General features: G+C 35.8%; 1 protein-coding gene across 1 annotated transcript; it reads left to right on the top strand.

The window, feature by feature from the left end:
* The first annotated feature begins 10,189 nt into the window (after positions 1-10,189).
* Positions 10,190-15,469, top strand: LOC104597049 (uncharacterized). The gene is made up of 2 exons (XM_010258436.3): positions 10,190-11,135; positions 14,975-15,469. The coding sequence occupies exons 1-2, from the start codon at positions 10,681-10,683 to the stop codon at positions 15,198-15,200; spliced, it is 681 nt and encodes a 226-aa protein (XP_010256738.1). The 5' UTR covers positions 10,190-10,680; the 3' UTR covers positions 15,201-15,469.
* The last annotated feature ends 989 nt before the right edge of the window (positions 15,470-16,458 follow it).

Here is a 16,458-nt window from a genome sequence, read left to right as displayed (position 1 = left end):
CACAACTTTTCAAAATGTCTAAAACTCACCATGTCACTAACTTGATGTTAAACAAATTAACGGGTGTTAATATATTACCATTATAACCTTCATAGAAAAATATAAAATATACTCAAAATAATTTTACGGGTGTTAATATATTACCATTTTAATCTTCATAGAAAAATATAAAATATATACAAAATAAGTTAACGAGTGTTAATATCTTATCATAAAAGCATAGAAATTACAAAAAATATAAAAAAATATAGAAATTGCAAACAAAATAAAAAAATATTTTCAAATTATAGAAACTATAGGAATTGAAAAACAAAATCAGAAAATAAAAATTGTAGAAAAAACACCAAAAATTATCAAAAAACACAGAAATTGCAAATAAATAACAAAAAAATATAGGAAAATTTATAGATTGTGGAAAATAGAAAAAATGTAAAAAAACATTGGAAATTATAACAAAGCACTAAAAATGCAAAAAAAAAAACAAGAAAATTGAAAATTGAAAAAGACCATTCTTCTTCTAACTCACCATTCAAGGGTAATTTGATCATAAAAATTGTTATTTATGCTGACATGGACACCTCTGTTAAGAAGCATTAACGGTGCACTAACGAAAGGTGAGTTTTGGAAAATAAAAACTTACTGACATGATGAGTTTTAGACATTTTGAAAAGTTGTGAGTTTAAGAGAAATGTTGAAAACTCATGGTGAGTTTTAGACAATTTCCCTTTAATCTTTTATCCATTAAAACATAAAGCAATAAGTGATTCAGTTCAGCAACTTCAATCGTTATTGGTTACTAACTATTTTAATAATCATGTGTCGTCTTTCCTAAAGTGCTAAGAGAAAAATAAAATAAGTTATTTCATATATAAGATTAAAAAATCACGTACATATATTATTATTATTATTATTATTATTATTATTATTATTGTTGTTGTTGTTGTTGCTGCTGTTATTATTATTACTATTATTACGTTATGATTAATTTTTCTCAGAAACCATTTAAGGAAAATTAGGTGGAGTTGTGAATAAGATTAGAGGGACAAGGAAAGGACAAATAGTATAGCTACCGAAAAGACAAAAGGATAACATTTCTTATGTAAAAAACATGGCAAACCCATTTGTGATGATCGACTTATTGTGCTATTTAGCTTGTTGACATTTTTCAATCTTAGCATAGAAATTAGCAAATGCCATATTTATTTTTCCACACAAATGAAATAATGAAATTGTAATTAATTGAAAACTTCACCATGAAATTAATACATGCAGTACTGTCCATTAATTTCTTTTCTGACCTAATAAAACATTGGATGGTCTTGTATGAAACAAAATAAGCTTAAAAGTACATTTTGTAAGTATCTTGTCTCTAGATAACTTCTCTGTTACTTGTGCTGTTAATTTGTGGGATAAATTTATAATGCCAGAAAGGTATGGTACAGTAAGAGCTTTGATCTCTATCAAAATACCTCATGTGAACTTTGATGATAATTCGTCTATGGAATATAGATGTATGCCCAAATTTCTATCTGATTAATTAGTGTTTTTTTTTTTGTTACCAATCTAATATGTCTAAAAGATAATCAATTTTGGATAATTCTGCTGATATTGCACGTTTGATGAAAAGGTGACATGGTTAACATGGGAGCTCTTCAAATGAGCCTCTGTCTAAGCTTTTGCATGGAAGATCCTCGGTTTGGTTGGATAACTTGGCCGAATGACCTGCATCCTAGTGAACTTGATAATATGTTTAAAAGGTCAAGGTGATGAGGTCAACCCTAATTCAACCTGAGTTGTTGAACTCTCAAAACCCCAACGACCCAAACTCTAATTCAACCCGACTTTTTTGGGTTGGATTTGGGACCCAGTTTCTTTAGTTTATTAATACATTTTTATTACACTTAAGATTAATGGAATAAGGGTGGCTGATTTAGAATTACTATAATTATATTACAATACCATTTTTTTTGCCTTGAAACTTAAAATTACTGATGCATATAATTAAATACATTCATGGATTTATGATTACATCAATATATACTTACGTACACATTTATACAATATCTATAGTCTATACATACACTTATATGATGACATGTTAGGTTTGAGTTGAGTTTGGTTTGGTGAAGGCCTCAACTCCACTCCATCCCAACCCGAAGTTAAGTTGGGTACATATCTTCCAACCCTAGTCCTAACCCGAATTTCAACTACTTTTTTGAATTGGGTTTGGGCTAATCCAGTCTAATTTGCACCTCCTGCTGGACAGGTTTTTCAAGGGTGGTGTTAAGATTCGTTTGGAAAGAAAATAGCAGCGGTTTGAACACATATCCTTTTAACTGGAATACCCTTGGTGAAAATAATACAAAGGCACTATCGTTTACATCTATAAAGGCAAGTACAGAAGGGTGTTTTTGTCTGTTCAGACATGCCTATAGTCACTCCTCACTGGCCTGTGTATTGTGAATATCTCTCTATAAATAATAACACAAAGTAGGAGAAATGTTTCCAATGTGAACTGAGAGTTGCTGTGAGGAACACGCTCGGTGAAGAGATGATCCGGATTCGGGTTTATGTTTGGATAGGTGTTTTACTAATTACAATAAGGAAAAAAAAAAGAAAAAGGAAGATATCAAAATAGCGAGGCAAATTAGTGGTTGTTTCTGTCTAAATACATAATTTAAAAGCATAATTGTGGTCCAGTGCAAAGCCAGACAAGGGTTGAAGCTTCCTCACCCAGAGTGGTGATTGTAATGTGTAAGAAAATGGAAAGAGCATGCTTCCTTCCTGGCTTATTTGGCTTTTCCTTTAAATTAATTTAAGCAAGGAAGCTGCAAATGTTTGTTCGTTCCAGACGCACTTCTAAACCCAACATCCAATTTTTGTACTATTCTCAATTAAGAAAAATGAGACCCGCCCGGGGAATACTCGTCATCATTCTAACAAAAGTACAGGCTAATTGAGCTGATTAATTTACAAGACAATTCAAATCCAATCTCAACCTGACACAACCCAGCAAGAAAACGAATCGACTGAAGCTGCTTTTGGCTTTGTCTGGTGGGGTTTTCAGGCCAAAATTTAACTTAATGCCCGTTTTGAGAGGGCTGAAATGGAGCTGCTTCTGGCGTCCTGAGAGCCCAAATCAGTTGTCATTCATCACTTTTAAGGAGCCCATCCTCCTTAAATAACTTTCCAAATCATTTCAAAACAATTAAACCATCTTAGCTGAATCTTCATCTCAACCCTCTCAAACGGGCTCTTATAATCACCAACTTGGATCTCAGCTATTTTAGTTGCTTTCAGGTTTCAACGTAGTAGACTGTAGACACACAGCACCTAAATCGAAAGCCAAGCGGGTGGGTGTAGGGATGGCAAACTCATAAATTTGCCCTAGGCTTCAGTCGAAGGCTTCCTATATATAGGTTTGTAGCCTAATGACTTGACTATATGCCTTCAAAGTTCAAACACCCCAACCTCTTGACCACAAAGTCCAGACGGCAGAACCCTTCTGTTTTTTCGCCACTGACAAGAATCCTATTCTTTTCTTTTCTTTTTTATGTATATCAGCTGGACTTATGGCTTCCGTAAGATTGATAGTAAGCCCGAGCATCATTGCCTATTTCCTCACAAAATCCTTCTCACATCTAGTAAGGATATCTTGCCAACAAAGCACATTCCAACACCTTACCAACTTGATTTAATACGGCACATCTCACTATAAAAATAAAACTGGGGCCCATTATAAATGTTGGGAGTTCGGCTTCAGTCAGGGCAAAGCCCATTCGAGCAGCCTTTATTGTTTTGTATTGGGAGTATGTTCGTATTTATGTGCTTTATTTCATTGGGAGATATTTCCAATGTAAGATTACAAAAGACGGTTAGAATGGTATGGGCACAGTTTTGCCTTGATAGAAATCATTCCCAAAAGTCGGACCTATCATGTATAAAATCGGTGTACATGTCAGATAATGTTGGTAGGGTATTGGAACATGGTTTCATTGGCAATTGATCTATCTGTTAATTGTATCATAGATTTTGTTGCAATCGAATTCAAATATGAATAAACCAGTGGTATAACGATCATAATAACATCTTTAATATTACTAAAATCTTTAATGGAAAATATACCTTATAGAAAGTATACCTTCTATATATAAATAGAGATTGTAATGTAACATCTTTAATGTGATTTATTGAAATTTTGATTTAATATGGAGCAAGTATTTGAAATACATGATAACTGCACTGTTCCAAATACATCCTCAAAATCACCTCAAAGGCGCTAAGGTCCCGAATATGCATGTCAAATTGTCAACCAATCCTTTTAATTTTAGGTAGAAAACGTCAGCCAATTCTCAAGGAGATGAATAATAAAACAAAACTGAGTCCCATCATAGCACCGAAACGGATATGGTATTAATACATTCATAATCCAATAACCAATGAACCAGTATTCATTCAAACTCATTTGCTTGTAGTCGGAATTGGAATTGGAATCAAAATCTTTTGGAATCGAAATAATTCATTCTCATAGTATGTTTGATTTAGAAGGGGAGGGAATGGCCATTCTCTCAAATGGGGGAATGCCATTCCAACAAAAATGGGAATGGGATTCCAATTCCATCCAACCAAATAGTTGGAAATTGAAATAGTCCATTCCAATTTTGATTCCAGGCCTTTATTCCTACAAACCAAACAGGGCCTAAAATCATTTGGTTAAAGGTATCTTTTTCAGTAGCATAGAAATTGCAAAAAATACTTGCTTAAAAAAACAAGGAAAAAAGTTTTGATACTGGAAATCCTATTATGTCTTTCCGACATCATATTCAAACCCCACTCAAAAAAAAAAATAAAAAAAAAAGAAACTAATGGTGGATAAAGACTTCCAGAGTTTTATTGAGGTGTTCTATTCAAGAGTTTTATTGAGGTGATCCCTAACTACTACCTTTCTATAAAATTAATTCTCTTTCTCAGGATTTCTAGTAGGGCCGATTGGATAAAGAAAAATATTATACGGATAATAAGTACACTGTTTTATCTCAGAATTTTGAATTCTATTATAGACTAACAACAATTCAAAATGTCAAACACTCTCACCCTAAACATTAATATCCACCCGTGTATTGGCATCAATTATGAGTTGGCACATACCTCAACTATACGATGGAGCTAAGAATTTTGGGGGTGAACTGAACAGTTATTCTCCCAAAAAATATATTTTAGGAAGAGTGGGAATATTCCATTATAGAAAATAAAGAAATTGGAGGTTTGGCTTTTGTGACGTACTAGTCACAAATAAGGTTTCAATCATGAAGCTCATTTGGCGGTTCCTTTAACACCTAGATATCCAATGGGCTAGAGATTTATGGGCAAAGTATCTTAATTATGATTTATGATTCATCCTTTTGGGATGTGAGGAGGGCATGTCCATTCCCTTCTCAAGGGGGTTTAGACGGGGCCATAGTGTCATGGGGTTAGTTTTGCAGCGGAAGAAACCCATGTGGCGTTCAAGACAAGCCTTTGTGTGTGTAAGGGCTATGAATTAGTCTGATGAATGGCTCCACCAAGGTCGGTGGCACTGGATCATAACCTTGTGACACATGGGGTAGCCCGATAAGGCAACCATTGTGCTGATGATGTATAAAGGCAATCGTTGGGTCATGAACACTCCCGTGCATTGTGGGAAATGGGGTAGCTCGATTAGTTTAGACATAGAACTAGCAAGGCGTAGGGACATGCTTGGGCTAGACCCACATGGGAAACCTCCCCTTCATGTGCGTTGTGCAGTGTAGGTCCATGCATTGTCCCCATGAGTGTACGTGTGTGTGCCCATGAGGAACCCTGGTTGCCATGTTAGCCATTAACTAGGGCTGCCCCACAAGGGATGTTAGTCTATAGAGTGCCAAGGTTAGGCACCCAAGGAGGTCGAGCATCCCTTCTCAAAGAGAACGTTAAACATTTGGGGGTCTATCAATATGAAACACAACTCTTCTAAAAAATCAGACTGACAATATTTACAGTAATGTCACTTAACAAAAGCCCACCAAACATAAATAAGGCTAAACTTGTATGAAACCATGACAATAACCTTTGATTGGCAAATCAGGATGTTAGATGGTCGGTGCATGGGTGAAAGTTTGGAGACCAAGGGCCATTTGTACAGCTGGTTTGACTTCTAATGGGTGAAAGTTTAGAGAGTTGACCAGGATTCCATACTTTCTCTCTCTTTCTAGTTCATATTACTGAAGTTATATGGCGCTCCCAATCCCATCTCCCTTCAGTCAGATACCCCCTTGGGATATGATGTTTTGGAAGTTCAAGCACTTGCTGCCAAGTTTATTTGTTGGGTGCTAAAAGTTGGATTCACAGTGTTCCCTTTGTAATGAACAATGAGGAGTCGATGGAGCATATTCTTCTCTTGCTGTCTCTTGGCGCATTTGATTTGTAGGTCCCATGAGTATGAGGGTGAGTGGTCCCTTACTGATTGGATGTATTTTTTGTATTCTTGGGATCGAGTTCCCAGCAAATACTTCTCACTTATCTGTCCTTGCCCAATCCTTTATAGTGCTATGACAAATTTGGCAGGCTCAATGCAAATTGGTGTTTGACAATGCATTTTTTATTCTCACCATGTTGTTAGAAAATAAAAACCTATTTAGGGATTTCATTCAGTAACTTAAGCTTTTAAGTTAAATGTTTCTTTGATATGATAGCGAAGCATGTATTATAAAGTGGTTTAGTGTTCGATTTTCGTAACCCCATTATAATTATTAAATTATAGCACAAGGTCTAGGTGGGCTTATGCTTATTCACTTCAAGTCCAGTGGGCTTTCTCATGAGGAGGCTTGTTAGAAAATAAAAACCTATTTAGAGACCTCACCTAAAGATATATTCATAGGTCAGATAACTTAAGGGTTAACCCAATCCGGCCCATTCTTTTGTTAGGCTTGGACAAAATTTTAAGCCCATACTAAGTACCAGGCTTGGCCATTTATGGAATCTAACTCTGACTTTTTCAAATAAACTTAGCTCGATAATATTGGTTATAATTGCAGTAGTTTAATATATCAACATATTGGTCATAATCATAGTCAATCATATAAAAAGTGAAACATTGTAGCAAGAGGCCTTTTAGACCGGTAGGTTTATAATGAATGGTCATACGACTCATACCCAAACCAAAAGTCCTGAATCCTGGAACAAGCCCAGACCAGGCTCAAATAATAACTATAGTACACTTGAAAAGGGCCCATTGGGGGCTGTCCAGTCCCTATCAATTCTAAACTACATTGATGTTTTTAGGCTCGGGGAGTGCAATAGATGAAAAGTACTTCTCTGTGATTAGAGATTCTATCATACCTACTCCTCTTTACCCAACCCTCTCTACCCAATTGCATATATCTTCTTCACTCTATATAAATTATAATGTCTATACATTTCAAAGTGGTTTACCAGAAAAAAAAGAAAGTCAAGAAGAGTGCACTTGCTGCTCATCACCTACCTATACCACAAAGGATTGATTGCTGGTTTACAATGAGAAGTGTGGTTGTTGTCTTTGGCATTTGGATATGTAAATGTAAGGGTTCCATACACTTCAGTTCAAATCGTCCACAGTTCTATTTGCAATACTTGGCCAATCAAGATGTACAACCCCAGCTCTATCATACGTGCATTTCATTTTCATATTTAGGCTGTTGTATTGGCCCGGTACCCTCCCGTCATAATAGAAGGTTTTGAAGTGACATTTTGCCTTGTCAATGGGTGGGGGCTTGTTTGGTGTATAGGGTTGAGCAGTCTTAACTGATTATTAATCGTTCTTATTAAGATAGATTCAAAGCTAAAGGCAATTATTAATTGGAATAATTCGGTGTGATCTGATAAGACCCAATTAAATTTGGCATTTATAATTACTTATGAAATAACAAGTTGAAATTTCTTATTTGATAATATAACCTTATTAAAAATTGGCTGTAAGTAATAAATTGTTTATATGTTAATAAAACGAAATAAGTTTGGTTGAACGTGATAGCTATTTAGCAGGCTGTGTGACCAATGACAACGCCCAATACCAGTCATAAAAAAGGATATAATTCACAATCACTTAGGCTCAGTTTGGAAGCAGTACATATGCAAATATGTACAACGTAAATACATACAAAATATAAGATTTTGTACTCTACATATTTGCATTTGTGCTTCTTCCAAACTCTGCCTAATCTATCACATAGCATTTAGAGCTTCCGAGGGGCATTTTCATTGGTTTCACACATAGCCATTGCATTCAGCTAATCCGAATTCTAATAAAACAACAAGTGTTTTAACCAAAATGATCTTATATACTGTCTATAAAATTTACTCTTTTAGACATACATTAAAACAAAAATTATAAAAAGAAGATACCTTTATATATTATTAAATGCAAAAATTATAAAAATCAGTCCTAACCCAATAATTATAACCGGAAACAAAACTGATAACCAGAACCTATAAAATTGGTTAGGTTGGTCTGATACATCAGGTAGAAGCAGCCCATTCACATCTCTATTCCTTTACTTCCCATATACAATTTCAAAAAAAAAAAACTCACAAAGAAATGTATATTATAAAAATAAAAATACACAACTAATAAGATCTATAAAACAAAAGAAAAGAAAACTAGTTTTAGAAAACGTCATTGATTCTGCTGTTCTGTGCTGTTGCACGTAGCCGTAAAATTCTATTATAAACATTGACAGGCTTCTTCTCTCTTAGTTGACTTAATTTTTAAAATCATTAATATATAAATATAGATTAAGCAAAACCCGGGAATCTCTAGTTAGTTGCCACTAACTTACAAAAGAATTTAAACCCACAAGAAAAGTTTAATCAAAATATTAGAAAAGAGAGGCCCACTAGTAACGACTGATGAGGTAGGCTTAACTAGAAGCGCCTATGTATTAGAGAGCCCATCTGAGAAATTAGCTCAACTAAAACTAAAACTATAGCCTTAACTTAACTAAGCCACAAGTGGGTCCAGTATGGGCCACCAGAAAGAAAGGTCCAAATTTCTATTTAATAAAACAAATATAAAGGTCCATTAACCATCTCATCAGTCATCACGGTAAAGGTGCATCCAAGTAACTGTACGATTCAGAACCTCGGATATTAAGAGCACGTATCTTCTTTAATTTGATGAAAGGACTACGGTTAAGTGGTACTCCATTAGAGTACCTGATACTCACAAAATAGAATATTATATTTCCCAGTTCTCAGTATCTGAGAAATGGGAAATTTTATGGCGCATCTAAATCTAAGGTCCATTTAATTTTAATGTCAACGGAACCAGTCCTCCATGAATAAATGAATAAAATCTGTATTCTTTCGTGACTACAGTACAGAGTACGGGGGGGTCCACACGTCTACCCAATTTCAATTTTCGACAGCATTTTTTTCGAGGTGGGCCACTGACCAATCGGCCCATTAGATGAAGCAGATCACACAAAATTCTATGAATAGAGAATATTTGTTCTTGATCGTAAATGTAGTATTGTTGATGTGCGGCGTTGGGACAAGTCAGACAATTGGACGACGCACCTTGCAATTTATGCTATGATTCCCTTTTGAGTTTTGGCCAACTGAAAAAGTAAAAAAATAATAAAAAGTAATATTACCGATTACGTGGTGGAGTGGAGTAGCTAAATACTATGCATCGACGAGCGTGTCAAAAATCAATCAATTTATTAAACTAATAATAATGAAATCATCATAGGCACTAACTAAAGTAAAAGAGAATTAATTGACCGTCGTTTCAAGTTCAAGTTCAAACCCTTCACACTAATATTTCTTCTCACTTCTCTCACTCATCGTAAAATGCAATGGAACTTCCAAGGTCATTTCTTTAATTTTAGGGTTAAATCTGTCATTTAGTACAACTTTTATATTTTTTTATTGTTTATTTTTTATAGATATATATATATATATATATATATATATATATTTTTTATTGTTGGTGAAGGGGAAAAAAATAGGAAAATACCAGTACATTACAAGGAAAAGACGGACAAAATTTCCGGGAATTTCTACCAGTCTTCTTCTGAGTTCTGACTGATGTAGATTATTGTATTTTTCTTTTATCTTTAGAAAAAGTGGATATTAATTTTCCTGTAAAATTCGACCTCCATGTATATATATTTCTGGACAACCGGCTCTTCTTCCCTTGGCCCTTATTCCTTACCATTCCTTGTAAACGTTTACCTCACAGCTTTCTTCTATAAAATTCCATTTTTTTTTTCAAAAATTTTCAATATCCTTTCTTGAATCCAAATTTATTTGTGAAAAATCAGAGCTAGTCATGAATTCCTGCAAAGACTGTAGATTGTCTCCTTAAATCCCCCTCTATTCATCGTCTGCTGTTTATTTCTCTCTGCGGAAACTGAAGTTCTTTTGTATTTTATGAGAGCTAGGTACTGACAGTCTGTGAGGAGATAAAGAGAGACCAACTGCTCAGAAACCCACTTGTTGCAATCTCCGTGATCTCATAGATTTACGAGATTTTTTATTCGCCTTTATCCTGCTCCTTCTGGAGCGACAATGGTTTAGACCTGCAAACCTTCAACCTTGCAGAGTGTTCACGTCATGTCTTTCGGGCAGAGTCTTAAGCTGTTTACCACCAATACATGAAGTTTCTGCTCCTGGGTTTTAGAAATGGCAGCTGTAGAGAAGTCCCATGTTGATATAGAGGAAGGAGGTGGTCGTCGTCGTTCTGTTGCTGCAAGCGATGCAGGGAGTGAGGAAAGTGTCTGCTTCTCCGATGCTGACGACCGGTCGTGGCACTCCCAGTTCGGTTCCACTGCCTGTGGGTCGTATGATGAGTACAGGTTCTCTAGCGTGTCTGATCCCGAGAATGTGGAGAGTTCAGTCCCCCGGAGGAACTCTTCGGCGTCGGATTGCTCGGTGGAGGTAGATTTAGAAAATGGGGTTCCGGAGATTAAAGTGCATTTAGCTAAAGTAGAGAAAGACTGCAGGATTTGTCACCTAAGCTTGGACAGCACTAATCAGGAATCTGGAATTCCTATTGAATTGGGTTGTTCCTGTAAGGATGATTTGGCTGCTGCCCACAAGCAATGCGCTGAGGCCTGGTTTAAGATTAAGGGAAACAAGTAAGTAGAAAGCCCTAGCATTACTGTGTTTGGTTATAAAATTCAACCTTTTATGCTCGATTCCGTTTTTCTGTAACAAAAACCCTTTGTGTGGTTTACTTATTTGCCGACTTAAGATGCTCATGGAATTTCCCTACAGCGAGATGCTTCTGTTCATTGCTGTATCTCATCTATTGCATACCGTGAATTTGTGAATTCCCTTTGCAAGTTGGTAATTTTTCTGGTAAATGAGGAAGATATCATCCAACATTAGTCATATCTGTGATATTAATTTGAAATTCTTGTCTAGGTTCTAAGCGCTAGTTTTTGAGGCAGAACGTAGAGTATAAGGATCTCATTTAATGTAGAGCACATGGTTTTAGAAACTTAAATGGGAAGCAACTTGCTTCTCTGTCGTGGATTTCATAAAAAAGGGTGGAAAGTAAAGCAGATTATATTAAACAAAGGGCATCAGGGAAATAAAGCAAAAGTTAAAAGCATCAGGAAGTTCTGTTTATGTATCTAATTTGTGCCAATGATTCCTTTCGCCTTTGTTTTAGAGTTCCAGAACGGCAATTGCAGTTTCTCGTCCTCTCCTTTCTGGTTTCTCATTTTCTTCTTGAAAGCGGTGATTTGACCCTTATTAATGTAATTGCCATCAAATAGAAGGATTTATTACTTGGAGATACTGTCAAGATGATATTCTGATTCGTTCACTAAATGGAGAATTGTAGACTTTCCATTTGTTTAATGTAAATGCAATATGCATTTCTACAGAAGCATCATTTCATAATGCATTTCACTTCAACGAAATGATCTGAATAACATTATTTTTAGGCAAAAAGGCAATTTCCTTTAGTCCCAAATAAATTGGATCCATCAGACATTAGAAACCATCATGAGTTTTGACCTCTGATCAACCTAAGAACGCCTATCTGGGTTGATATGATTTGTTTCAATTTTCAAACTCGTATTTTAATGGTACACCTGTTACAACGCCATTTGTACTATAAGGTGTCCTGGTGTTGTCTTCGACTTTATGAGTTCATTTCCATATCTGGTTTTCCGAAATCCTGATATTAGGCATATCCTGTTTGTGCCTGAAATTAGCACACTCTTGTGTGTCCAAGTTAAATGTCCCTTCCCCATTTATGGGATTTTATTTCTCTGTGTATGCATATTTTTTCTTTCTTCTCATTCTATACTATCAAGTGGAGAATGCATGTATCACTTTGACTAGATTGTTACCAATTTTCTACTTGATTCTTTTCCTATCGAATATCTCCATGGGTTTTTTCATTTTTTTTCCCCAAAATGACCCTTCAACTTGTTACCAAAATGACCCTTCAGGATTTAGGCCAGTCCAGGAGTGCATCCAGGAACGGCCACTCGGAAGACCTCCCTGAATTTTTCATTGGATAATGGCTTTTATGCTAGGGGCGGTAATGGGCTAAGCTCTCTCTGGATGGGTTTAGCCCAGTCCCATACTGGCCTAGAATGACCTTTTCTGGCCCCAAGATCTAGTTGCTTGCCACCCTGTCCAATACATCTTCCTTTCTGCTTATGTTATTAACAGCATCAGCCAACTTGATTCTGCTTATATTCATATCTGTGGTTGTGGAGGTATAGACTAAAAGAGTAATTTTTCGTTTGACTATTAACTAAATGAAGCTAAAAGTATTTTAGCCTTGGAAAAGGGTTGAGTTGTCAGTGTTTTGGTTTTATAGTCCCAAGGAAGGAAAGAAGAGCAGGAGGGCAGATCCTAGAACTTTATTTTAGGTCTTTAATTCCAGAATCTCTCCTAAATTACAGAGACTGCAAATTCTAATTATAGAAAAAGAAAAACAATTAATAGAAAGGGAAATAAACTCCTTGCCATAAACAGAAATGAACTTTTTACAATTACTAAATAAAGAGTTACAGAGAGACCAGAAGATAAAGGAAGTATGTATGAGAAGCATAAAATAGGCCCAAACATGTAGAACAGATAAATAAAGTAATAAATTTAACTTTGAGGGTTTATGATCTGCTGGTCTAAAATATTTACATTATCAACAGATGTAGCAATCATGACCCCCATCGTCAATTATTTTCATCTCCATTTGGAATAATAATCTGAGCCATTCTGATTACTTTTTCATATGTTCGAGTGACCCATGACTGCCTTTTCAAACATTTCTGCCAGAATTGCATGTCTCATTGTTGACCTTGTTTACCTTTTACTTGTATCCCAGTAGTGCAACTTCTGTCTTTGTCTTGCTATCAGTATCTTAAATGCAGTTAGCTAGATTGGGAAACGTGGAAGGAGGGATTCATAAAAATAGTTCTTTATCTGAGAATCTTGTTGCTTTATAATTCTTTCCATTATTAATTATTGAGTTTCTGGGAGATTTATTGAAACGTTTGGTAAAGATATTATCTCTCTCTTTGCCCGTTTCAAACATTTTTAGATGGTTCTTGCTGGCCCTGTAGAGGCTGAAATCAGGCACCTCAAGACTCATCCAAATTTCGTTGGGCCTGGAACTCCAGTTCAGCATGTCATGCCATTAGGCCTGGTGAAGTTCCTTCACAACATGAGCTAGACTGGACATTTACTTACTGCACCAAGTTCATTGTTCTCAACAAAAATACACTGTCCTGGGACCGTCTCAACACTCTAGATGATCCAATTGGATGTTTGTTTCTTGAATTATCTGTCTTGGCAAACAACATCAATATCATGGTCTTGGCCATCTAGCCATTTTATCATCTTGGATGGTCATTTTCTATATAGGAAGATGTGTTTTTTTCTTTTCTTTTGGTCCAATTGAATGGTTGTTTCTTGAATTATCTGTCATGGAAAACAGCATCAATATCATAGTCTTGACCATCTAGCTGTTTTATCATTCTGGATGGTCACTTTTAATATAGGAAGATGCATTTTTCCTTTTCTTTTTTTCTTTTGTTTCTTTGACAATGTAAGAGTATGTGATTTTTGGATCAGCTGGCTGGTATGGTATTCTGCCATTGGCTATTCCAAGAGATTGACCGACCCATTGATTGGAGGGTGTGGATCAATTCAATAGCCCCAGGCTGAATGGCAGAGGGTTTCTACTGTTAGCAGTATTACAAATTACTATTTCTTTTAGGTAAGTATGTTCTGCAAACTAATACTGGCAAGATGCCTTCATAAAAACTTGTGATGCCGCTTGGTTTTTCTTCATTTCCATCATATTGCTTTTAGTCCAAGAAATTTAACCTCTAACTTAAGGTCTGTTATGGATAAATGGACTATCAGGAAGCGCAACTTTAAATAATGGATTTTGAATCTTATCACCAAAGTTTCAATTTTCCGAAGTTTCTGTATTGCAATGCTATGCTTTAATCATGAAATACTGAAAATTATAATAAGTTGTCAGAATCCAAGTATCCAGGGGAAAAAGGCCAACTCATATTAGCATTCAAGGCATTTGCAGGTGATGATGTCAGAGAAGGACCAGCCCACCATGAAAAGTCTTGTGTAGTCCATGAAGATATTGCATATAAAAACTTTAGTATTGTATGACAATGAACATCAGAAGACAACTATTGCATATATAAACTTTAGTATTGTATAACATATGAAAATATTGGCATGTTCCTACTTCCTTTCATTTGTGTATGCATACACATATTGGATCCATTGTTGGGAGATGTTTATGCATACCCAAAATCCTGTCCCAATTATTTTGGAACTTCAGCTTTTCTTCACTTTAGCAAATTTGTCCTAAGGACCCTCTGCTGTATATCAAAACGGATATGCATTGATAAAAGAAAATCTCTCTCTCTCTCTCTCTCTCTCTCTGCATATGTATTTATTTATGCCTTACTTTTTTTGGCAGGACATGTGAAATTTGTGGTTCAATTGCGCGCAATGTTGTTGGTGTGAATGATACTGAGTTCATGGAGCAGTGGAATGAGACAAATAATGCTGCAGCACCAGCACCTGCTCCACCTGCTGAGAGTCGAAGCTTTTGGCATGGCCATCGCTTCCTTAATTTTCTGCTTGCCTGCATGGTCTTTGCCTTTGTGATATCTTGGCTCTTTCACTTCAACGTACCTTCGTGAAAACACCATAAAATAGATCCTGATCTCTCTGTTGCTGTGATGGATGAGGAGCATCAGGCAAGTCCTAAACCTTGGTATATTAGAGGGTATCTCACCTCTACCTTTGGCCCTCCATTCTCACCCGCATTATATCCATATTTGCATGTTATATCCTCTGGTTTGACCAGAGCTCAGGGGGGCATCCTATATCATCTTATATACGTGTTGTTTTTTTTTTTTTTCCTTTTAACAGGACCTACAATATCATATATGTAATGTTATTGCTTCCATTACATGGTTGCCCTTTCTTCCTTTTCTTGATAACAATCTTTCTGTTTTCGGACAGTGCTAAAAAATGTGCTCTGGACAGACTTAGTTTCATGAAGGCCCTGTTCTCCTATGATAAGGTGATGAATCAATACAAGATAATAGATATCCAAATTCTAGCACTACACTTAGAACTACTTAGTGTAGTACAGTTGTTAAGGTTCAAGGGCATTATCATTTAGTGGGATAGGTTGTGTATATGCTTGGTTAGCTTTGCCTTGATTTTGAGCCACTTTTCTGCTCGTCGTCCTGCCTCTTTGAGGTGTTTCTTCCACAGACCCATTTGGTGCTTCTCAATAGTCAGTTCAAGGTGTTATTTGAATGAGGAAAAGTGAAAACTGAATAAATTACAGAGATCATGTAGAGCTCACGTACCTTCCAACTCTTACATGATCAAAGATTGGACCACGAACGGCTGGGATTTGATTTCAAGTTGGATATGGGAAGCTTCAGATTGGATCCTATAATATCTGGGTTAGACTTGAATCTTATCCATCCGGTCTAGATTGGACTAATCTTTGGTTAGAGTATTGTAATTTCATTAATAGATTGGATTAAAAAAAATATGAAAATGTTATATTGTCTTTACTATATAAAGCCGATGCTTGCCCTGGCTTATCTTTACTATTAGAATTAGGAGCTGAACAGAAAAAAAGAATGATTCGTATAGCTGACCCCATGGCCCAAGAATCCTTCTTGCATAGTTTTTGTTCCACAATACATTCCTTGAATGTAGACAAGAATTTATATGTGCTCATATCGGTGATTTTTCCTTGTTTATTCCCTCCTTGACATGGCAGTTGCTTTTGTTTTATTAAAACAAAATCATCTATATTGCCAAATATACCCCTACTAATTACATTTCCCTATGCATAGAAAGGACCAAATTGAGATTAATGCGTTTTTGGCCAAGATACCTGTAGACATGTGAATTTTCTTAAGGAAATGGAGC

This window comes from Nelumbo nucifera, chromosome 2 (assembly GCF_055504915.1).
Source record: "Nelumbo nucifera cultivar China Antique chromosome 2, China Antique-T2T, whole genome shotgun sequence".
NCBI classification, from domain to species: domain Eukaryota; kingdom Viridiplantae; phylum Streptophyta; class Magnoliopsida; order Proteales; family Nelumbonaceae; genus Nelumbo; species Nelumbo nucifera.
The sequence above is the reverse complement of the archived record's forward strand: the minus strand, read 5'-3'. Positions and strand labels throughout refer to the sequence as shown.